This window comes from Chiroxiphia lanceolata, chromosome 1 (assembly GCF_009829145.1).
Source record: "Chiroxiphia lanceolata isolate bChiLan1 chromosome 1, bChiLan1.pri, whole genome shotgun sequence".
In the NCBI taxonomy this organism is placed as follows: domain Eukaryota; kingdom Metazoa; phylum Chordata; class Aves; order Passeriformes; family Pipridae; genus Chiroxiphia; species Chiroxiphia lanceolata.
The window spans coordinates 73,741,065-73,765,778 of NC_045637.1; the positions used below are offsets into that span (position 1 = coordinate 73,741,065).

Consider the following 24,714-nt stretch of genomic DNA (forward strand, 5'->3'; position numbering starts at 1 on the left):
TTTTGTTTTGTGGTTTGCTTTTGTGTGTGTGTGCGCGCACGCGTGTGCGCGTGTGTATGCCTTTAGGTTTATAACTTTTCATGCTAATCTTTTTAAAAGTGTGGCAAAAGAGAATAAAAAATGCTGAAAAGTCAGTCTTTTCTGTTTGCATGATTGCATAAAAATAGAGAGGCAGTAGTCCTCTCCCCCTGCAGAAATGCAAAAGTAAGACCTGGGGACATGCACATTGGGCAGCCTACAGACCCAAGAGAACACTGCTCACTTCCAGACACCTGGGGATCATCCCATTCCACATCACTTATTCTACGGTTTTTTCCTAATCCTGTGGGATATTGCTGCATGTTCAGTGTGGGGAAAGAGCAATTTTTACATCACAGTTTACAAAGTCAAAGTCTTGTTTCTGTGATGCTACAGATACCTTTTATTCATAAAAGCAATCCTGGATGAAACAAGTACTCAACATAGTGCAAGGCAGAAACACAGAAGGCAAATAAATACTTCTAAGGAAAGAACAAGAACAAAATCTAAGGATCCACTTGGATTTAAGTCTGCAACTGAGACTCTTAAGTTAGAAAAGCAATCGTTGTTTCGCAGGACAGTTCATTCCTCTTCTTACTGGCTACAGAAGCAGACTAAAGATATCAATGCAGCAGCCACAGAGACAAGCTTTACTGGAATATTTGTTTTTCCTCCTGATTTAGGAAGCTATTGCAGGATAAATTCTGTCTGTTCTTTTAAATACATTCTTGCTTCCTTGTGGCAAATATGAACTTCAAAGGGAAAAAAATGGGAGGAAAAACCCCAATAATGAAGACAAGAAACAATAAACAACAAATGGCTTTAGGGATGCATAAATAACTTAAATAGTCTTTCAGGGAGTTTTGTATATCTGAAACTTGTTATTAGCAAGTTTAGTGACCTTAGCCAAAATGTCACAACTAAACCAAACTAAAACTACTATAATAAAAATCTGAAGTTGGTAAAATCCCAAAATATTGTTATGAAATATCAGAATTTCAAATCTAAGAGATGGTAACTGTCCTTTCCCTCTGATCTAACACTATGCTCTGAAGAAGAGGGAATGGAAACTCCTGTAGCTCATGCTACTCAGTGGTGCTCATGTAGCTGTGCTTTAAATGCCTCATTAAGGCACATTGGCCAAGTGTCCCTATGAGAAAGAATATAAGAGAAGGCAACAAGAAATAAAACAAAAATAAAAAAAGTTATCCTTTTCTACAGAAATAACTGAAGAGATCTGTAATGCTGTGAACTAGGATAGTATTTCTTATGTTCTTTTAGTTCATAAAGTCTTTTAATTTTTGTAGATTTGCAGAATTTAAAATTCAAACAACACTTCTCTTCATCATGGATTTCTCTTTGTAATGTAAATATTTTGCAAGCCCCCAAGGATAACATTATAGATTTCTTTTTTTTAATATTGATCTCATATTAGTAATTCAAAAAACCCAGAAATGTCAGTGAGCATTGACATATCCTTTCCATAGTTACTGAGGCTTTTCAGTTCTTGCCAGCTCAATGCTATTTACATCTCTGAGGCATAAATAAGGAGCTGAGACATAGTGCCAAAGCATAACTTGCTAGTGCAAGACAATAGTTCAAATTCCCTTGTACGTCAAAGTAGTTTAGCCACATGGAAACTGAGTACAGAGACCATGCCTTTACCCTGTACTGACTTGCAAACTATTTCTGCAGATTATTTGGGAGAGTGCTAGTTAGTTGAAGGCAAAATTGTATGAGGGATCATTCTAAAACTTGAACAATACAGACAAATCATCTTCCAGGGCCTGGGTACAATTTCTGGCAATTTTCTGGCACTGTTCAATTTACTATTATATATTCAGCCTTCAAATACTATGAACGAAAAGCAATCTGCCTAGTGTCTGCTAGCAATCTGCACTTCAGTGGACCATTTACAACTGTGTAAAAAACTTCACTGTTTCTCCCTTGCAGGCTAAAAAAAGATTTAACAGTACCCACCGAAGGCAGGTTCTAGATGAATTTAGCAATTTTTTTAAGTTCTGGGATCCTTCAGCACATTCAATCATAAATTGCTGGCTATTAATATATCAGTAAGTATATTTAAAATGATGGTGCAAGACATTTAACCGGACAAGACAGCCTTGTACGTTGATTGCTCCGTGGACTTTTTCATTGTGTTAGTCCTTCAGAGCACTTGGTGTCTTCCAGGATGACACTGAGCCCAGATTAACTGATTGAGAAGATTAAAGTTGACTTTCAGCATGACTTAAACACCGCTCATATTCTCTATCACTCCTCTTTCTCAGTAGTTTACATCACGAGGGGTTGATCCTACCTGCAATAAGTGGAAGAGGGAGCAAAGCAGAACCTGAGCCTGCACGAGCAGGAAGGATTCCTTATGGCTGCCACTGTACCCCTTCCTACTAACTAGAATATTTCTAAAAGTAAAATGACTGGACTGGACTGTAACTAAGTGATCTGTGACAGCATGGAGCAGGTGAAGCTGTTCTTACCCTGAGGGAGCTCAGGTAAATCTTATGAAGCATCACATTCTTCTTTGTTGCAATTTTATTTCCAGTACTGTGGCAAATACTTTAAGGTCGAGGTCAGAACAAAATCTCCCCACATTCCTTCACCTTTCTGCGTGCACCACACTTATCTACATGGACAAGAATGAACTATGCAGACTTCCTGTTTTTTTCCCTGATGCTCACACTGGAAAGAAGGGCCTGACATATTTACTCTATGTTTATCTACAACTTAGTCTGTGGGAGGAGTCAATACCTCAGTGAGATCTGCCCTGATACCAGCCTTTTTTCATTAACACCAGCAAGGGCTGTGTGATCAAAGCCTAACAGGGACATTTTAGAAACTCATTCAGATCGCTACAGTAAGAATGACTTATAGAGCTATCCGAAATATTATAAGCACATAGGAAATGAAATCCAGTCCCTAGCACTGAAAGGACAAGAACCTTCTTGTTCTCGTTAACAAGAAGGCTGAAAACTGATTCAACCATGGTTTCTCTTCCTGGCTGGTCTCCTCTGTGTCCTTACTGTGGGGTACGGTAGATTTGTACACGTGGGCCTGGAGCAGAGGCTCTTCACTCATGTATGGTTTATGTCTGCCCTTTCTTGATGATGTCACATGAATGTCAACCTAATAGATGTTCATGTTTAGCCACCAATTTAACTTTTTGCTACTTTCATTAAAAATTAAGAGAATTCAAATTAATTGGTATGCTTCTCTAATAAAAATTTATTTCCTTTCTACAAAATTATAATCAGGTCTAATTTATGGATAACCCCTATGCTGCAATCATTTTTTACTCTCCCATGCCTTAAAAAAAAAAAATTAATTACATCTACTGCTGGCAATGTTTTCCCTTGAGATTTATCTGAGATCTGATTTAGCCCCCTCCATTTCTTCTTAATTATTGGCAAACAGTAGTTCTGTAGCTGAGGAACTTTGTGATTCCTTGTTGCAGGACATGATACATCTAAATATTTCATTCAATCTGTACATCTTTATTCAAATTTGCTTTGCACTAAAAAGAAAAATGAAACTTGTCTCTGAAAAAAGTTATTAGATATATTAGGACACTATTTGCTTCAGAAAGGCCCACTACAATTTATGTCTACTGATCTTTAAAAATATTTTCAAATTCAGAAACAGCAGAAGAGGGAATCATTTTTGCATAAAGCACAGTTTCAAATTCTGCCTTACAACTTCATGTATTTTAGTCTGAGGTATTGGCTAACCCATAAACAACTAGGGCCTCTACAACAAAATTATGTCTGCGTAACTGTGTTTTACCAGTTAAAACAATTTCCTTCAAAAATAAAACAGTGTAATAGCTGGAGAGCTAAATAAAAATACTACTTCGGAAAAACCTTTGACTTCTTTTAACTTTTAAAAAATCCAACAAAATTGAAGAGAGCACTTAATTTGAAAATCAATAGCAAAGGATGAAAAACAAATCTGGGCCCATTTAATGCATGTACTGCTGTTACTACAGTATGATAATACAATCAGATATCTTAAAATTTGTGAGCAGACCTGTTAGCTAATACTACACCACTCATATGCTTCAAAGGAAGCTGAAGCCTGTGTCTTGTGGAGGGATTCCCTTCGCAAGGGAAGAAGGAACTGAGGAGAAGATGCTACCTTCTAACTGCCTTTACCTACTGTATACATCCCTGAGGAGGCTTGCACATGTTAGTACAATGGTCCTCTAAAACCTTTGACCTCGGCATTACTGCCAACCCTCAAATTTTTTCACAGATCAACAGTGCAGTCACATGAAACAGAATTGTTTATACAGAAAGAAGCATATAGTCTTTTCCCTGGATCTCCTCAGATATTCACACTGACAGACAGAGGAGCTACACAATGAGCAACTAAAGCTACTTTCCTCCTTGGATGCAGCAAGAAAATTTCACCAGAAAGTGCTGGCTTGTCGTGCCCATGTGCCTCTTTCAGAACTTCAATGGCTCAGTGGGCTCAGTTCCCCCAGACTGAAGCAGGGATCCCCAGCAGAAATCCCCCTTGGATCTGCCCCACCAGCAGGAGAGATGGAGGCTTAAATGCCTCAGGGCATTCAATTTGCCAAAAAATCCTATTGTTCCTGTTAGCAGTAAAACTGTAAAGAGGTTAACTTTCAGTGAACAGCCAGAATGCTCACAGAGCTACTGGGTTTGCGGGCTATGTGCCAAAACATATTGCTTAGGTTTAATGCAAGATGGAAGCACGTTCTTCAAGAAACTGTGTACACCTGAGAGGGAACTGTGTCCTTCTGTACAGATCTGCCTACTGCTTAGATTCTAATGCAGAGAATGGGCAGTGACTGTTAAAGGGCTTAAAAAGCTTAGGGAAAGCACTGCAATAAGATTGGAAAAATATATATATACAGACACATACACACACATTAATACACACATGCTTTATGATAGTGATACACATGTAATAGTAATTCTTCAGGTCCAAACTTGAATAAATGACAAAAGCTCCATTCTCCAATAATAAAATATGCAGTATTCTTATACATCATTAATAAAATTAAAGATGTATGAAGGCTTATTTCTAAATTTATTTGTTCCTACCGTAAAGAACTGAGTATCTCAGTAATTTTTCCTTCTTCCTCACTATTCTTTCTTACCTTGAATTCCTTCCTCCTAATCCAATTGCACCTTCTTTTCTTCATGTGTTTTCCTTCCTATATCTTTCCCCTTCCTTTTTCCAGAAAGCCTCTGCAAAGCTCAAAAGCCTTTCAGTTTGGATTTCTGTTTTATGAAGCGTGAGAGGTGACTGAAACCAAGATCTTTTTTTTCGCCAGATGTCTGAGAAGCAACAATGATTTATAATCCAAAGCAGTTTCTTGTAAACACATATTCTACTTGTAATTCCTTTCATAGAATCCTAAAAAAGCTTTCAATGAAGGAGAAACTCAAGGTTCCAAGAACAATCTTTATGGTCTACTTGAATTACCATTTAATTTGGTGATCAGTCCTGAGTCTTATTTGCTGGAGGCTCTAAATTCAAGAGCTAGCACAGATTTAGTGCCAGCAAACACTGTGATGAAAATGATATTTTGAGTTCAAATAAAAACTAGGCCAGATTTCTCATGTCTTGCCAGATTTCTTATGTCTTTTTTTTCTGATAAGTTTATATACTAAAATTATATTTTTACAGTCAGTATCACAAGTGAAAAAAGACATAGCTGTTACTACTGTTGAAGATAAACTGATTGACATCACATGGGAATATTACCTAAATGCACTTATATTATAGAGGTAAATTTGAGCTGTAATTGACCCAAAAACCAAAACAAACCTCAAACCCACCAACTAAAAAAGAAAAAAGGAAAACAATTACTGCAATATATAGCCTTGAAGTTGAACTATTTGATTTTCCCTTCTCTAATTTCATTTGTAAGAATGAATTTCTAGGATTTGAATCTTACCTGGACAAGGCAAAATGTTGCATTCCTGGTACTCCAGAGATGGGCCAAGGCAAGGAAGTCCCCCATACTTGGGTTCAGGATTGCTGCAGACCCGTTTGCGATTCCGTATACCTCTACTGCAGTCACGACTGCACTGAGACCATGGAGACCAGGGTGACCAGGCACCATTGATGGTATGAGCAGAGTATCGTCCAGAACGTAAGAAATCCCCTGGCAATCCTAATAAAATAAGGATTGAAAAAGCAATACTGAATTAAAACAGTATCTCATTCCAAAACAACCTTTTCTTCTTCAAATTTACTCCTAGGCTTCTAATAGTAAGTAATACGAACAGGAAGGTCTTGACCTTTAGTCTTACAATCCAAACCCCAGTTTCATCTCGAGAAACTCTTCCGTAATACAAATTTCATAATCACTTGTACAGAACCAGAGAAGAGAGTTGGATCTAACACTTTAGTTAAAACTTTATGTCTGTGTTGACTGAACTAGCCAATTCATTCCACCTAAGAATGACAAAAATTACCTTTCTCTTGCACAGGAATTATCATCAGAAAATCTCCAGATATATTACATAGATATTACTGCCTCTGTTTTAGAGAAAGAAGGTATCCTAGGCAACAATGGACTGTACTTTTCCTATTCAGACTTTAGATAATGTCCACTAAAAATTCCAGAAAGTCTAGCAAAACTGCCCTTTTGTGAGGAGCTGTGTTTTGTCACTTTAAAAATCAGTTTATTTTCACTAAGTTGAAGTGTTCTAAGCCACATATAAGCCATGGAAATAGGCCTTTTGGAGACATACACACACGCACACACACAACATAGAATACTTCCTAGTTAAAATAACCACCTAGCCAGTGGAAAACATATTTTCTAAGTGAGCTTAGTAGAGAGAAAAGGTATCAGATTGCACAGCAATGGATGAAGTCGGCTATTTATCAATGAAAGGATCTGGAACAGATCTTGTTCACAGCATACAACCAATATGCCTGGATATAGCCCTGGGTCAACTTCTAATAATCTCTTGTTCATTTGAAGTATCTTTGTCACTTTTGGTCTTGATCCTGCATGCAAAAAGACTCCTTCAATTGCACTCATCACAACAATGAAACCACTCTTGAGCTGTAGCATTACTGCTAAGCATCACTACTAAGCAACTCCAGCAACACTACCGTTGCCAAAGCAGTTCACCTTTCCCAGTGTTAGCATCACTCTATGATTGATGGACCAGTAACTGCCGTTTTTATTACAAGCACTTATTTAAGTAGTCGTGACGAGAGAAGGTCCTGTGACCGGTACTTAAAACAACAGAGGATGTGTCTGCCTCTCTATGCTAGAGCTTCGGTATTGCTGGTATAAGTAGAGACGAATGGTATCACCATCAGTGGAGAAATGCAGGGGACTGTTGGCAGCTCTAACTGCAGCAAAAATGTCTGTTCTTAAGAAATTGTTTTGTGCCCTACTCACGGGCATAGGCACTGTGGGAGTATCAAATGGAGACAAAGAAACAGAAGATGTACTTAATGATGAGATGAAAACAGAAACAAAAAATACTGTGAAGAGTCTGTCCTGGACAGAACAGGACCAGCATTCAGCATAACCAGGACGGAGGAGCCTCTGATTTGCAGTGTACAGTACTGAAACAACTGCACCCTATTTCTACATGTGGTTATGGCATTACTATCACTGCTTAAGTTCTTCTCTGAGAAGTACACCCACAACAATCCCAAAGTAAATGAGGGTTTGCATATTTTTATTCAACACTTGATAACTGGCAGTATTGGAATGATGATGCACTGACACAGAAATACTTGTAATAGGAAACTGTTGAAATTAATAAGAAAACATCAGAACGGCAATATAAAAATTACTAAAAATGGATAAAACCTTTCAGGAATTATAGAGGGTAACTATTTCTCTCCTGCTGAGCCAGATTCTATTACACAGATATTAAAAGCAGCATTTTAAAAAGCAAGACATACATACAAAAATAAAAAAGGGAGCAAGACAGAGAACCAGTATATCAATTACGAATACAGGTCCAATTTCCTACTCTGTAAGACCCTTTTTTATGCAGTTTTTTTATCACTTTGGTCATGGAAATGCTTAACTTATGTACGCAGTGAGCTGTGAGACCAAAATAATACTATTTTTTATACCATAATTTCAAATTAAGGGCTTTTTTTAGTTATTAAATTAAAAGCAATACAAACAATGGAACAAGTATTAATCAGGCCAGCCCTCCAGTCATTTTCTTCATAAATCACTGCAGGGTGTATCACTTCATAACAATTCTAGGATATTCTCAAGATATTTTTGCAGGACATGTGTAGCTTTTTAAGTCCTAAGGAAAATTGCGACCTTATATGACATTATGGTATTTGATTTCTTCCTATTTAAACTGTAGACTGGGAAGGAGAATCTTCTAAGGGAAAACTCTAAGGTACTTTAGCTCTGAAACAGAAAAAGATTCTAAAGAATCTTTTTGCTGTGGAGTTTGGTCTGCAGCAAGTGTTCCCCTGTGTTTTCTTCTTTCCAAAGCATTAAAAATTTTATTATAAGAAGCAGACTTTTCACAGTTTTACAGTAATTCATTCAGCATTCATAGAGGGGCTTTCAGAATTTTCCCTTCAGACAGAAGCTACACAGTAAAAAATTAACATTATGCCATTAGTGGCATGTAAAATACCAAGATCAGTTTATGTTCCGGAAATACTGTTCTATATGTTCCTTGGTCAACATTATAGCTTTCAACAATGAAGTGACTAGGTTCATGGATGAGGGAGAACAGTGGATGTTACTTATCTCAACTGTAGTAAGGGTTTTCGATTGCAAGCTATGCTGGTGATGGTACATGCCTTCGGTAGGGTCGCCCATGCCAGACAGGTCCAAACCGAAGGGGTAGATAAAACCATGTCCATGGACAGGATGAGCCCGCTAGCCTTCTGGCAGTCATCCTAGGAGAAGGACAACTCTAACCCCAAACCCAGGCAGATGGAGCTCACTTAGCCCTGTAAGGCCATCCATCTAAGAGAATGACACTCTAAACAAACCTACATCCTAAGGATCTCGCTGTCAGCGTCCAAGCTCGCTCGGCCCTGACAGATGAACTTTAGGATTAAAGGGTGGGTCCAGTTCTGCGCATACTGCGTCTCGCCTAAAAAATCCATTGCGCAGGCTCGAAGGCCTTACCCACATTTGCAAAGCCCTGTAGTGATGGGCAAGGGTCGAGACGGCAGGTGAAAGGTGCACTGGCAGTCGCAGACCCAACCCTGCATGCAGGCGGTTCAGGATATTGGTCATCTGAGACTGACCGGAGATGACAGTCTCTTGGGGCAGCACCCTGAATGACCAAGCAGCCTTTTCGAGGACAGCACTGCTTGCTCCACTCAGAGAGGGACCTAGAAAAGGTGGCCTAAACAAAGCTCATCTCCCGTTTCACCCGGTTGGTTGACCGTGGCCAATAGGCGTCTTCTACTAATGCGGTCACACAAAGATCAAAAGACAAAGGCATGCACCTGCCTCCAAAGGTGTACCTAAATTAACTCTAGCATGTTGGAACATCAGAACAATGCTTGATTCTGCAGATAGTGGACGTCCTGAGCGTCGCTCTGCCCTAATCGCTCACGAACTATCACGTCTCAGCATCAACATAGCTGCTCTCAGTGAAGTTTGTCTCCACAAGGAAGGCAGCCTTAGAGAACATGGTGCCGGTTACATACTCTTTTGGTCAGGTAAACCCAAAACTGAAAGCATCTCTCAGGAGTTGGCTTCATGATTAAAAACTCTATTGTTCCTAAACTCGAAAATCTGCTGACAGGTCACTCTGACCGCATTATCTCCCTACGCCTTCCACTACACAACAAGCAACACGTCCTCTTTAGCAAATGTGCCCCAACTCTCCAAGCTGACTCTGCCGAAAAAGATAAATTCTACACCGACCTGCGCCACCTTACCCAAAAGGTACCTGCAGATGATAAGATCATTATCCCTGGTGATTTTAATGTCAGAGTAGGTAGGAAAGAACTTTGAAGCCTGGAAAGGAGTATTAGGCAAGCATGGTGCTGGAAACTGCAATGATAATGGTCAACTTCTGCTAGAATTCTGTGTGGAGCAACAGCTCACCATCACTAACACTATCTTTCAGCAGAAAAATAATTTGTAGACAACCTGGATGCATCCTAGATCTAAGGATTGGCACCTCATCGATTATGTCTTGGTGCGACGGAGAGATGTCCGCGATGTCCACCATACCCGCGTGATGCCCAGTGCAGAATGTCAAACAGACCATCGACTGGTGTGCTGTAAACTTAACTTCAACCTTAAGTTCAAGCCTAAAAGGGGCAGTATCCCAAGATCAGTGTTTACAGAGCCATAGTGCTGTCTACTCTCTTATATGGATCTGAATCATGGGTCATCTACCGCCACCACCTGCGTCTCCTAGAACGCTTCCATCAATGCTGCCTCCATACAATCCTAAACATCCACTGGTCAGATTATGTGACCAATACATCTATTCTAGAACAAGCAGCAATCACAAGTACTGAGGCCATGTTGCTGAGAACGCAGCTGCATTGGGCAGGGCACGTCTCAAGGATGAAGGACCACCGCCTCCCTAAGATCTTGCTTTATGGTGAACTTGCCACCGGCTGCTGCATGAGAGGAGCCCCAAAGAGAAGATACAAGGACTCCCTGAAACAACATCTCAGCCTTGGCCATATTGATCAACGTAACTAGTCTACTCTGGCCTCCAATCAAGAGGCCTTGAGACACACTATCTATAATGCTGTTGATGCTTTTTAAAAAGCACACAGGATCACTCTTGAGGAGAAAAGGCAATGCAGAAAGAATCGTGTCTTGCAGATTATACCACCTAAGGAGTCTTTCTGCTGTACCTTTTGCAACCGGACGTGTCTATCTCATATTGGCCTTTTTAGCCACCAGCACGCTTGTAACAAACGTGGGTAGAGCCCTTCCTAGATCTTCGTTCGCGAAGCCCAGCCATGATGATGATGAGTAAGGGTTTTCAAGATGACTCTCATAACCTCCTGATAGACAAGTCCACAAAGTATGAGCTAGATAAGTGGAGAGTGTAATGTATTGAAAACTGGCTGAGCAACTAGACTCAGAGGACTGTGATCAGTCATTAAAAGAAAAGTTACTAGTGATGCATGCCAAGGGGCAGTACGGGGTCCAATCCTGTTTAACACCATCATTAACGAACTGCACAAGTTTGCTGATGATACAAAACTGCAAGTGTGTCTGATAAACCTGAGGATCATGTTGTACTTTGTGAGGCACTGGATTATATTATTGGGTCAGAACCAACTCAAGTGTGCGTGGGTGATGGGGAAGGACTCAGAGAGCCCATATGGTGAGTCTCTGCAGCCTCATGGAGCAGCTCTGGAGCAGCTGTCAGTCAAAAGGGCAGAAAATGGAGCACCTCCACACCAGGAATCCTGGAACCCCTAACCCAGTCTCTGATAGGCTACACCACCCCTCACTCTGGTCCAGAGCCACAGAATGGTCAGTGAGCTGGAAGTCTCACATGGGAGGTGTGGTCACAGGGGCCAGAGCACATAAAATCAGCAACATGCGCCTCCATGCTCTCTCTCCTGAGAACTACTTCCATCATGTAAAGCTGGACTCTCTGGCAGTAGCTATGATCTTATCTTAATCTCATTTTCTTTCCAAGTTGTGTGGGTTAGTGTGTGCTACTCTTTTTTCTTCTCTTAATCTCTTCTCTTTCTTTACTGCTTTCTTAATATTTTGGGTAACTTAAAACTGGTGGGTTAGATTGTGCTGAATTGTATGAGTTAGCATGTGCTAAGTCAGTGCTTTGTGGAATGCTTTCTTTTGGCTGTATGTTACCCTTTTTAAACTTTTGTCAAGATCCTTATTTTCTCCCATATTCTAAAATTATCAGTAAAATTAGTAAAACCTGAAAAAATATGTGCATTGTTCTCTCTTTACTCTACCTCAAGGTAATAAAGAACCAAAGGCTTTCAAAATATTCAGTGGGTGAAATTTTGGACCCTTATATGTTTTTAAAAATAAAACACCTGGGTGAGCTTGTGGCTCAGGACCTGGGGTCTTACACACTTTGACTAGGCAGAGAGTAACGTCATGGGGTTCAATTAGGGAGGAACAACCCCATGCAACCCCATTTTGAGGCCAACTGCCTAGAAAGTAGCTCTTCAGAGAAGGATCTTGGGGTCCTGGAAGACAACAGTAAGCTGACTGTGAACCAGCAATGTGCCCTTGTGGAAAAGAAGGCACTTGAGTTACATTGGGAAGAATCTTACTAGTAGGTCAAGGAAGGTGATCCTGCCCCTCTACCAGCACTGGTAAAGACCCCATCTGGAGTGCTGGGTCCAGTTCTGGGCTCCCAAGTCCTTCAGCTAAGAAGCCCTGTTTATTAACTGAGGTGGTAGAGGAGATGGAGGGCAGAGGAGCAATGCAAAATTAACCAAAATATTACGTTCTCCAAGCAAAACTTCTTCAGGAAGTAAGTGGCTATACTATACAGAACCAAGTCCTAGCCATATCACAGTTTTCATCAAATTCAATAGAGGAATGTATAAACAGAAAAGCATTGTAATCTTCCAGAGCAAGTGGCACAAAACTGAAAACTTCAAATTTTCTCAATAAACTGTAGTTTTCTTGTTTGCCACTTCTGTTTGCAATTTGGGATGCTTTCAGATTGCTCCACATCTACCTGCAGAAACAGAAACCAGATTGTGCCACTCAACAGAAATCAATATTAAGCCTTCTGTTTTTCTCAGTTACTGTCCTGAAGATAAAAATATGTGGCTAAAACAGGATGCAAGGACCAATGCCCTCAGCTTGGTCAAAGCAAAAGTCTAGTTGCCAAACAACACCGTAGTCCCCCTTATTTAAAGTCCATCTATAGAAATAGTTGTCTCATTTGCAAAAAGTATGATCAGTCATAGCCTCATCAGCAAACTAATGAATAGCTTTCTGAAGACAGACAGAACAGCTGTAAATCAAATCCAGATCTGACCTTTATGAAAGGTTCATAGTTCAAATGTTTTAAACTAAATTGTTCTCAGAAAGCCTATGACTGACTTAGAGCACTGTGAACAACTAGAATGTGTGAATTCTGCTTGCAGTTTACCAACAGGCTTATTTTCAATTGTTCAGAAGTTGTACTCCAGTAATAAACTGCCACACACTGAGGCTAGAAAAGGGATTTAACTACTTAATCCCAGTACACTTTTAAACAGGCCTGTGCTCTTCCTTATAGTGAAAATTTCTGTGAGTAACAACAAGTACTGCAAAAACTTCAGTAGAAGCAATCACAGTGATTTTGTGGACTTTCAAGATCAAAGAAGACAGAAGATATAAACTGACATCTGAATAGAAGACTTTTCTCTCATTTCAAGTATTTATGCTTTTTTCAATATGGGTAAAATTACAGAGAAATTAGCACTGCATTGGTGATGACTTACTTGTTCAATAATGCACACATAACAGAAAATAATTGCCCAAATAAATTACATAATTCTTATCCAAACACAGATGATTTGATAATTTCTAAGTAAATTTTTAAAACTTTTTAGTTGAATTGAAATAGTTTTATAAAGCCACAAGAAATGAATCCTGTTTGGAGACATATTAACATGAAAATCACCTGCCCTGACTAGCACAAGAGAAAAAATCTGCCTTTGCAAAAGCCTGTAATGAGACTTTGATTGACCTGATTCTATTTGAAAACTGCAACACTCCCAGCCAAGTTCAATTAATTTGCCTTAAAGTAAGGCTTTAATAAAGTGTATAGTTTTATAATAATTCCCTAGTCTAGCCTGTAGCTAAGTAATACAGCTCTAAATAAGAGAGAAGTAGCTGTGACACCTGATAAATTATATTACTTGACTGATTTATGACTTATGTCCTCACGTTCCGACCTAACAAAGAAAATTCAATTATCCAAGCAGTCTAGGTTCATGACTTTGGGAAAAGACGATCTGAAGCCAAAATTCAAGTATCCTGAATAATTTCTAAATGACAGCATGAAACACTGTTTAAAGTGCTGGAAGGAACAAGGATAAGCAAAGATTGTTTCAATGTTGTCACTTTCTGAAGGCAGCCTGCAAGGTATTTGACAATGTTATTGAAGGATAAAACTTTATTACCTTCAGGTCTAAATACCTATAACTTACAGAAACTTTATAAACTTTCAACACATATTAAAATTTAAATGGTAAAATGTAATGGCCAACAATAATGCAACGCAAAGATAACATATTTAAAAAAAAACAAACAGTGTGCAGATGGAGGATGTTATGTTAGCACGAGAACTTTATTTCGTGTATGTACCTAGGTTTTCTGTATTTAAATATATAATCCCAAAATTCCATTAAGGAATGGTTGTTTGTCAATCAAACCTGATTTTGTCATCAAATTCAGTTCTAAATTCCATAATTCATTTTGTTCTTACTCAGAATTCCACAGTTTAACTTCTATAAGACAGTATAAGAGATAACATATACTCCTCCTGACTAGAGGACATGCTGGATTATCAGCGCATGTTTTATTCTGTACTAAATTCTGAGTGCACTATAGATTTCCTGTGGTTAACAGTAGGATTTAATAAATCTTTTCACAAGAGAGCATAGCCACTAAAACAGTAATTCAGACAAAATTACATCCTGCCTTCAAAAATAACTAGTGTTTTAAGTTTGGCATAGAGAAAGTAGTGATAACTGGGAATCTAAGCTCAGATTTCCAGGTGACTTTTTCTCCTTTTCCTTTAAGGAATTTGCGACTTTTCTTCAGAATTTATTCTCCCTTCCTATCACCTCCCCCCAACTCCCCAGCCACTCCAAAAAAAAAAAAAAAGGAAAAAAAGAAAGGAAAAAAAAAGAAGGAAAAAAAAGGAAAAAAAATAAAGAAAAAAAGCAAACAAAAGACTTTTTCAAACCAAAATTAGAAGTATTGTCTTTGTTTAATTGCCTTCTGAAGCTATTTTGGGAGCTAATCTGGTCTAACTCTGGCCATGTCAAATTCAAGTGTCTTGTCTAAGCTCATCATTGCTGTTTCCTTACACCTTGGAAAGAAAGTGGTACCTCCAGAGGGTAATTTGTGCCCATTGTACAAGAGCTTATCTTCAATGGATCCCTCATTCCTCAAGGTGCTATTGCTGGCTCTGCAGACTACAATGGAGTCTAGATTTTGGTAAGACAAATTCAACCTGGAAAAAAATCAGTCAACCTGATACCTTGTGAAATTTTTACCCCTGGATTTAAAAAAATATGTTTTCAATAAAATTGACAGTGTTTATATATCAGATAATCTTACAGAGCATCAGTACGTTTAATGTAGATATTTAATACGCTTCATAAATACACATTAAAGCCTATGGTAATGCAATTTCTAGACTATTAATGCTGGACTGTACAGAAATTGCATTAAGATGTGCAACAATGTACAATCTCACTCAGTTTATTTGAAATAGCTGCCTCTTTCCTATCTGAGCACTATATGAAAACCCAGAGGTAAAGAACAAGATGTATTATTCCTTCCTCTTAATCAAACTTCAAATTAGAAAAGCATGTGTGCAAATGCTGGTGTTTGCTTGATTGATAGAGAAATCTTACCACACTCAGGAGGAATTTAGAGGGTTTCTGGGAAGAAGTTCTAGCTCTAAGCTCAGACTGCAAAGGAAGTTTGCTTTGCTACCATCTGACAGTGAAACATGATTCTGCTTAACACGGCATGACTACAGTTGCACGGTGGGAGACTGTAGGCAATGAAAAAATTTTTAACAAATGGCTCCTATCTGCAAGGAGCAGAGCACTGATCTTTTGATCAGAACACATCTTTGGTAATGAGGTGTGCCAAGCATGCTGTACCAGAATTAATCTTTCTATAAAAGCCAGAAAATTGCTACAATTCAATATGAAGATAATGAAAAGAATGTTTCACAGTATCCAGGCTCTGGTCAGGTGGAAGTAAGTTATGATGTTTTCTTTCTATCTAGCCAGAAACTATGAAGGTGTCTGCCACAATTCATGGTTTCCTATTCCCGTGAGTTTCTTCTGTTCCAACAGCTACATCTACATGACTCTTATTCATGTGTTTTCTTCAAATGAAATCAAGGAACAGTAGAGTGGTGCTGTGTTGGCCCAAATTTAAACCTGGGAGCAGGGAAGTGTTCTTGAATCCTGCACTTTAGAGGCAGTCAGTAAGTTTCATCTGAGCAGCAAATCAAAATGGTGGCCCCCCTCACCCTCCCCCAGCAAATGTTCCGCTCCATACCGCTCTGACATCCATAATCAGAAAATGACTAAACAAATAGCCTCAAAATAAAATGTGGCTGTTTTCACCAGAAGTATATTGGTCAATGCAGCCACTTGGAACACTGATTGGGCTTGATCTTTCAGTACAGAATAATTAAAGACTCACTGGCCAAAAAGAATTGAAGAATGAACACAAATTAATGACAAAATTATAAGGGCACTCACTAGGAAGAACAGACATATGTATAATAGTTTCTGCCCTGTCGAGTACTCAATATAAAGTATTTAAATATTCAGTAGTTTTGGGATTAGTCAGCAAAAATTCTTCGCCCAGATGAACATTTCTATTACTATGCAACATGGCTGGGGTCACCCACATATATTACTCCAATGATGAATTATTTCCAAATGAATCAAAGCTGCAGTTTCAGCAAGATGCAACAAAAAAGTACACCACCAGGAAATTCAGGAGTATTATGTTCAGAAGCAAAAAAAAAAATCTTCAAGCTAATCAGGCAAAGAACACACCTGAACCACCTCCCACCCCACCACACTGCCCAAAAGCTCTGTTTAACAAAATATAGAGTCTGTTACTTCTGACTATATTCTACAGGAGTCAGTTCATGCATCAAACTCCAGGAGAGGACTTACAATGATGACTGAAGGGTTGAGAGAGGTGTCTCTGTACCATGTTTAATTTTCTTGCAGCAATGTGATCTAGAACAAACTGGCTCTTTCATTGGTCTACCCTACTAATGTGCTCTCTCTGCCACGCATTGGCTTTTGTATATTCCTTTCTTAAGTCTGACATCTCAGCTGTCAGACAAGGATATACCTAGATTCTCTTGCAGGTCTGCTTCTAGTTGTTGTGATAACTCTCCTAAGTCTGTGTTATCTGGTGGGAAAAATATTCTCTTTCTCATTTAATCTCATGAAATTTTAAAAGATTTCATCAATGTTGAAGCGCTGGAAGATAGTGAAAAGAAGCACCACCACCTGAAAATCTCATAAGGACAAGGGAAGTACACCTCTCATATACACCAATCATAGCAGAGCAAAATATTTGCTAAATACTAGTTTAAAATTTAGTTTGAATGAAAACAGGAGAATAGAAGAAACACTTGTGCCAAGAGTTGCTCCATGCCAAAATCTGCCTTGCTATCCACAGCTAAAAGAATCTACATTTGACACTAGATTAACTGAATTGTGAATGACACAGAACACAAAACTAAGCCTTATCCGGAGCACCATGGATTTTATTTTATTATTTCATGCAGTTCAATATATATCTTCAAAAAATTATTAACATCCTGCTCCCTCCAGAGAGGCACAGATGTCAAGTGATACAACAAAGGTTTTATAGGTTTTATACAGGATGAAGGTCAAGGGAGCAGGATGGAATTTTCTAGTATCTTATCACAGAAGCCAACTCTGCAGCCTCCCCTGCTACCAAAACCTTGATATGTAAACCTAATACAGGCAGGAGTTTAATAATCACTTTCACAATAGTTGGGCTGTCTGAAAAATATTGAGAATTAGAAAGCCTAAGGACTCAGAAACTGTTCTCTCTTTTTGATCTTAGATAAGCCAAATGTCTTCAGCTACACACTGGTGTTTTTTTCACCTAACTTGATACAAAAAAGATACAAAAGCCTGTATAAGTGGAAAATAGGTCTATAATACTATAGATAATAATATAATATAATATATATAATATAATATATATAATATAATAATATATATTATATATATAATATATATATTATATATATATTATATATAATATAATTATATAATATAATAATAAAAAATCAGTATTTCTTTAGATTATATGACTAAAATATAATACATAAAAAGATACACTGATATATAATTAAAACTGGATAATTCATGAAAAGCATTAATAAAATTAGAAGAACTGTCAGAAGGTTTCCTGGTTTTTATATATATATATAATATATATATATAAATTTATTCAAAGCCATGTATTACTCATAGGGAAAGAAGAAAATTCTGAAACAAAATAATTCCAATTTAAAGTGATCTAAAGTTAAAAAGATTTGGAAGAAGTTCAGTTTTCTGTCTCAGAAATAAACAAAATTTTAAATTACTAGCAATAGAACAACATAAACTTCTATAATACAAATTATCCAGTTCATATACTCCTTATTTATTTAAACACCTGTATGAATCTTACAGTCATTACTTTCACATTACTGAGCAAAAGTTCTTCTCAGCATCGATACTCCATATTCCAGCTAGATATTCAGCAAATATGGTAATGTTGCACAAATTCTCCCACAGGAAAAGCTCAAGAGAGTATAAGGAGATTCTTCCAAGAACCAGATTATTGAAAAGAAAATCAAAATAACTTGACAAATCTCATAACTGATGGTAAAAGACACTTGCTTAGTCTGAATGATGATGCTACATCCCGAAGAAACACAGGCAAGATTCCCTGTTGCGATCACTATGTCCTCCTTTTCATTATCAGTTCTGCTACACAAAACACCAGCAAGCAAAACCTTCCACTGTGTACTGAAAATGGAACTGCAGACGTCTCGCTAGCAGGAGGCATCATGCAGCCACTTTAGCTTTGCTTACCATCTGTCGAGCATCCACTGGTGCCATCACTGGAACAGTAGCGCATTTCAATCCGTTGCCTTCCCACCTCCAGTAAATTTGGGTCAGGCAAGCGCGCTTTGCACGTGTATCGGAAACGTTGTTCATAGTGACCACCATTGTCTGAAATATTGACTGGGGTCCAAGGTGTCCAGGGAGTTGTCTTTTTTAACTCTGGGCAGGCGTTGGTGTTACAAGGCTGATATTCCTGAAAGAAAAATGGTCATAATGAATACAATCAGCAAATATGACTTTAAAAACACCCCAGAAACCCTCAAAACAGACAAAAAGATAACCAATTAAAAAAAGCCTCTGATACTTTTTCCAGCATTTCCAATGACAGTGATCATCAATAAACTTAATTCCAATTTCAAACTGAAAGTGTTTTTTCTGCTTCTATGCAAGCAGAGTATCACACTGCTAAGAGCAATAATATGCCACTACAAATTAGATCTATTATATCCATAAAATCAGTAAAAAAACCACTATAAGTACCATGATAAAGCACATCCTTCATAAATTTATAGCCCCAAATAAGGTTTAGCTAAATATGCTAAAGCTTTTAATTAGGAAGCATTCTGATAAACTGCAAGTACTTGACACAAACAAGCAAAAAATAATTCCTTGGAAAAATCTAGTGGCATATGAATAACCAAACCACTGTCCATTTTGTGTATTGCTTATGTATTACAAAGGGGACAACAGACAAAAAATGTTTTCTACTACAGATTCTAGCTCCCTGAGGTGCACGTTACTCATAGCTCCAGCATTGCTAAACCTATCTTCAGAAGTAAATTCCCTGTGGACTGAATGCACTAAAAGGAACAGATTGCATCTGAGAAACAATGTAGAATTGCCAGTATTCTCACAAATGCAGACTTATCAGTACTGTCAGACTTCACAATACATGTTTTCTTATGAGTATCATCACGGCCTGTAGGTCCTGCCTATTCATTTTCCAGAGCAAAATACAATTCATCTAATGCAAATGCTTTGTAAACTATACGGAGGAAATTAAACAACCATTAAATATAAAAATAAATTCCCACTGACAAATTATTAAAGACAAAAAGAAATAGGCACCAGTGGAACAATTTTAAATTCTCTTGCTACCTCTGACCTCTTAGAGAGAAACTAAGCAGGAATAACCTTCTGAAAAGGAGCCCACTAAAGTTCGTAATTCCATTGAATTCTAAAAAAAATAAGGAAACAATAGAAATAATGGTTTTATCACATAGTACAACCTCCTTCTTCCATAACTCCTACCCCCGCTGATACCACCATGTTCCAACAAGCAATAGATTACCTGCTCCTCTCTTTCCCATGGTGATAATAGCTTTCTTATCTCATACTTTCCTCAGTCCACTACCTCTTCTCTCAGATAGTCTAACTTATTAATATACACAATGAGTTTGAGAGCAATTGCTTTCAATACACATTTGGGTTTAAGTGCTGTGTTGCTATTTCAGATCTAAAAGAAAATTCTTTGTCTGAAAGCCCTTCTAATTTTTCCATCTGTTAGAATTGGAAAAAAAAATTCCCCAGGAACCTCTGCCTCACTTATAGAGCAATGCACCAGAGAACCCAGTGTTATGTTCAAGATTCTCATGTTCAGAGGCCAGACGCATTTGTGACAAACTTCCTGCTTTTACAGTTTTGTGGAATTTCAGAAAGAGAGCTTTTAGCCCAAAGGCTTCAGCTGGACTACTCCTGTTTGCTCCTCAAGGCTGTGCAAAGTTCCTTCCCACCTAAAACCTGGTGATTACTGCTATGGTGACCACAAGATACTCAGGCACCATTTAGGAAAGAGGATCTCTTTAGAGCAGAGGACTGGATCAACCTTTCTGGGACCTGAGTTTCAGCCTTGACTGGTTTCTGGGTCAGAAGACAGCAAAGAACAACCTTGTCCTGTGTACAGCAGGGGAAGTAATTTTCTTCATGACTCCTCCAGGCAACTATTTAAATCAGGTATGTTTTAGTCTGAGGACAGAACGTGTATGACTGTTCTTGCAGCACATGAATTGTAAAAAAAGAAATCACAAAATTAACAGATGTCAGCCGCAGTCAGAACTACCCTGCTTGTTATCTGAACTGGCTACTCACCTCCAATGTGCAGTCCCCTCCAGTGACTGGATTACAGTGCATCTTTTAGTAAGAGCACTTTACCTTTCCCTCCCTATTTTTATTTAAAGACATCTAGCACTGATGAGTCTATCACCTCCCTGCATCAGCTGTTCCACTATTTAGTAATCCTCAAAGGCAACAAATTGCAAATTAATTCAAGGCTGCATTTTCCACTTAATTTAATTTTCCAGTCACTGAATTTTGCTGTGCTTTTATCAATGATACTGAAAGTGTTTCTTGTCCCCTATGTACAAAAAAGTTTTTCATGACCAAGTACTCATACATAATGATAAAATAAGCTGAAATTCTTAAAGCTGTGCAGGTTTTAAAACTTCATCTCTAGGTCCTGTGCACCCCAATGTCTTCCTTCTGTCCTATTTCCTTATTTTACTTAAGACTGGACACCAAAATCTGACTTGGCATTCTAGAAACAGTCTTATCAATACAGCATGCAAAGGCAAACATGACCCCATTCTACTTGACAGTCTGACTTTAATATGTACATTATTACATTAGTGCTTTTTCCTTCCACAACATTGCACAAAGAGCATAAGTAGACTCAATTATCTCTGATAACCTGTCCTTCTCTAAATCACAGCTTTACAACTACATATAGTTTCCTATCCCACATAAGAGGCGGATATTTGGCAATATTGAAATACATTTTATTAGCTTCTGCAATTTTCTAGCATGTTATGTACTACCTCAACAATCTCTGTCATGCTCAAGCCTTACTGAAAATGTCTTATATCACTGTCTAGACTGTTGATAAAAATGTTAAGTGCTATTGACCCAAGAACTGATTCCAGGCAGACTCTGCTAGACACATCCCAGTAATTTATATGTCCATTGACATCACATTTTTCAACTTGTCAATGAAACGGCTTTTAATCCATTTAACATTTGCCATAGATTTCAGTTTTCTGAATCAAAGTATTCCTGTTGCAAATGCAAATGAACTGGAAAAGGAGATCTGCTGTATCGCTTTCAAACATCTTGAAACGCAAACTCTTTTCTAGTAGTATATAAGCAGGAAAAATTCAATCTGTATAATAGCTACTATGGTATTTGTTTCAATATAGTCACAATGGTCTAAAAGTTTCAGCACCTCATTTATTATTGATTTTTGTACCGATATTTTTCAATCAAAAATAAAAGTTACTAGAAATGTGAGAGCTTTCTTTACTCACCATGGCATAGACAGGTGAGGGTCATGTAAAATAGAATATGTGAGATATGCAATGAACCTTTTGTCAAATAAAAATAGGCAGTAGGGGAAGAAGTTAATTTAGTGGCAGCATATTGAATGTTGCTTTGCTAACACACATCTGAGATGAACACGTCAGCTCACTCGCTTCTGGAAAGATAGACTACTAGTATTCAGTGTGCTTCAGGATGTGTAGTCCCTTCAAACACCATAACAGAAGGTATAGTCTTATGCTATTACATGAGCCAGAAAGAAAGATGTTCCTGAAGAGTATCTGCGGAGACCATTTATTAGTTTTTCCTTTCTTCTTGCTTGGTGCATAGCTTATATGAAAGTTTGACTGATGCCAGGCTTGATTATTTAACCGTGAGATAATACCCATGAAAGGCCCAGAATGTCAGAGGAAAGAAGAGTACACATTGTTTACACAGAAAATATTTACAGCAGTAAATAATCTCTCTGTGAGAAAATGCAGAGGACTATCACCAGAATGGATGACTCCGTGAAGTTCTGGCACTGATAATAACCTGGCAGAGACTGCTGGCTGCTCTCACGAACAGCTAGTACAGCAAACTGCTCTACCAACTACCACATCTGCCATAGAGGAATTAGAAATTGCACGGTGCTTGTCGAAAGCACCGATGTGATCTGATTCTACAAAATTCCAGTATAAGCAGAACAATGATCTTGCTCTGAATGGTCTTAGATTTGAAAATAAGTAAAGGAGAGGAGAGAAAAGGCACAATTCTGATCACATGTGGATATATTAAGTGCTGCTAGCATGGAGACATAGTCCAATTGGGAAGATTTGACAGAGACTGCAAATATGGAAACTGATACTTTTGCTTTGATTATCCTCCCCTTATCACCTTGTCCAATGCTTGAAAAATTTACTCAAGCGGGATTTCAGGAATATGGCCCTCTCCAAAGCAATTCTACTGTCTAGAATCATGGATACATTGATCAAGTAACCACATATGTCTCAGATGAATAAAAATCTCAGATGAAACACTGAGGTCTCAGCTGAACAGTGGTAAACAGAGTTAGAAAAGCAGTGAAACATTCTGCTTCAACAGAGGAACTGAGACTGTGGCCACTATACTCCACCTCATACATTCCACAAGGACTGAATGAAGAGATGGGGTCAAGCTCTCCTGGGAGATTCTCCAGCTACTCATAGAAGAAAACTTCAGGGGCTCATATGATAGGTTTAAGTACGTTAGTTCTTCGGGTACACTTGTGGACTCAGAACAAGAATTACTTGAGGCCATTTACAGACTCCAAAAGTATCATTGTAATAGTTCAAACTTAACCACATCCTCGAAGTTCTCTTTGCAAGTTGTCCTAAAACTTGTGATCTAATTCATCATATCATGGCTTTTAGTTTAGGGTGGATTTAGTCAGTGGACACTGTTAAATTATGGCCTGGCTGTACCTGGTAAAGATGCCATAAAATAAGACCTGTAAAGACTAAATTTCAGGGGACAACTCAATGGATCATTGGGAATTTTACACAAAATATACAAATAAATATATGCCTCACAAAATACATGTCTATGAAAATGATAAATTAACATAAATAAATTATCATGAAGAATACTGGTGGCAATATGAGAAAAGGCATCATAAATTAAAATCATAATTTGGAATCATAGAACATAAATATTGACTATGCCATTAAGCAACTACCTTGCTTCTGTTTTTAAATAATATTTCCTAGTATTTGTGTATAATGAAAAAAAGAATATTAATATCATGTTTTCTAGCAAGATTTATTTAGAATTATTTGGTTATATTCTTTTAGAAAAGGACAACTAAAATATTATTTTCAAAACATCTTATTTCAAACTGTAGGAGACTATTGTTAAATAACATAGAACAAATTTCTACTGTTTTCTCATGGAGGACATAGGACAAATTAATTTTTTCTCTGCTCTGCATAGCTACTTTAGTCAAATTCCTGACAATTTTGTTAATCTCTGAGACTTTTCCTCCTAGCTTAAGTTTTATTTAAATTAACCAAACAGCATGATAGTCTGATACCTCCTTAGGAAACTAGGCCAAAATATTATCTACATTTGAACTACAATTTTTTTTATTAAATCCAGAATTCAGATAGGGAGTTCTATTCCTACTTATGTTTATATTATGGAGGGATTTCTCCTAACAAACTCTTATTTCTTTCATGTATATAGTATGTCTAGGTTGAATGGACTTTAGTTCTCATCTGTGTTTTTCTTTCTCACTTGTTAGTGTTACAGACAAGACAGCTAAATCAACATTACTAGTTTAAATATTTTCAGTTGTCTTTTATGTTTTGCTTTTAATATATGGAATTACTTTTCAAATATTTTTGGAATCACCAAACAATCCATTGATTAAAAAGTACTATACATTTTTGCTTTTTGTTTCATCATGCTAAACTTCAGTTCGACTGGCCCAAAATGATTCTTCAGGTATTAAGACATCAACAGAAAAGAATGTTGCTGATCCATAAATTGAACGGTGTAGGATGTCACCTGGGACAAGACAGGGTT

At 37.8% G+C, this 24,714-nt stretch overlaps 1 protein-coding gene across 7 annotated transcripts in view; it reads right to left on the minus strand.

Moving 5' to 3' along the window:
- The window catches only part of SEMA5A (semaphorin 5A), a 333,475-nt gene that overhangs the window by 21,207 nt on the left and 287,554 nt on the right, over positions 1 to 24,714 (minus strand). For all 7 annotated transcript variants that reach the window (XM_032697771.1, XM_032697806.1, XM_032697781.1 and 4 more), the window contains 2 exons: positions 18,829 to 19,054; positions 5,963 to 6,181 (listed from right to left, as the gene is read on the minus strand). In XM_032697771.1, coding sequence (XP_032553662.1) covers positions 5,963 to 6,181; positions 18,829 to 19,054 — 445 coding nt within the window. The remainder of the gene's footprint in view (positions 1 to 5,962; positions 6,182 to 18,828; positions 19,055 to 24,714) is intronic.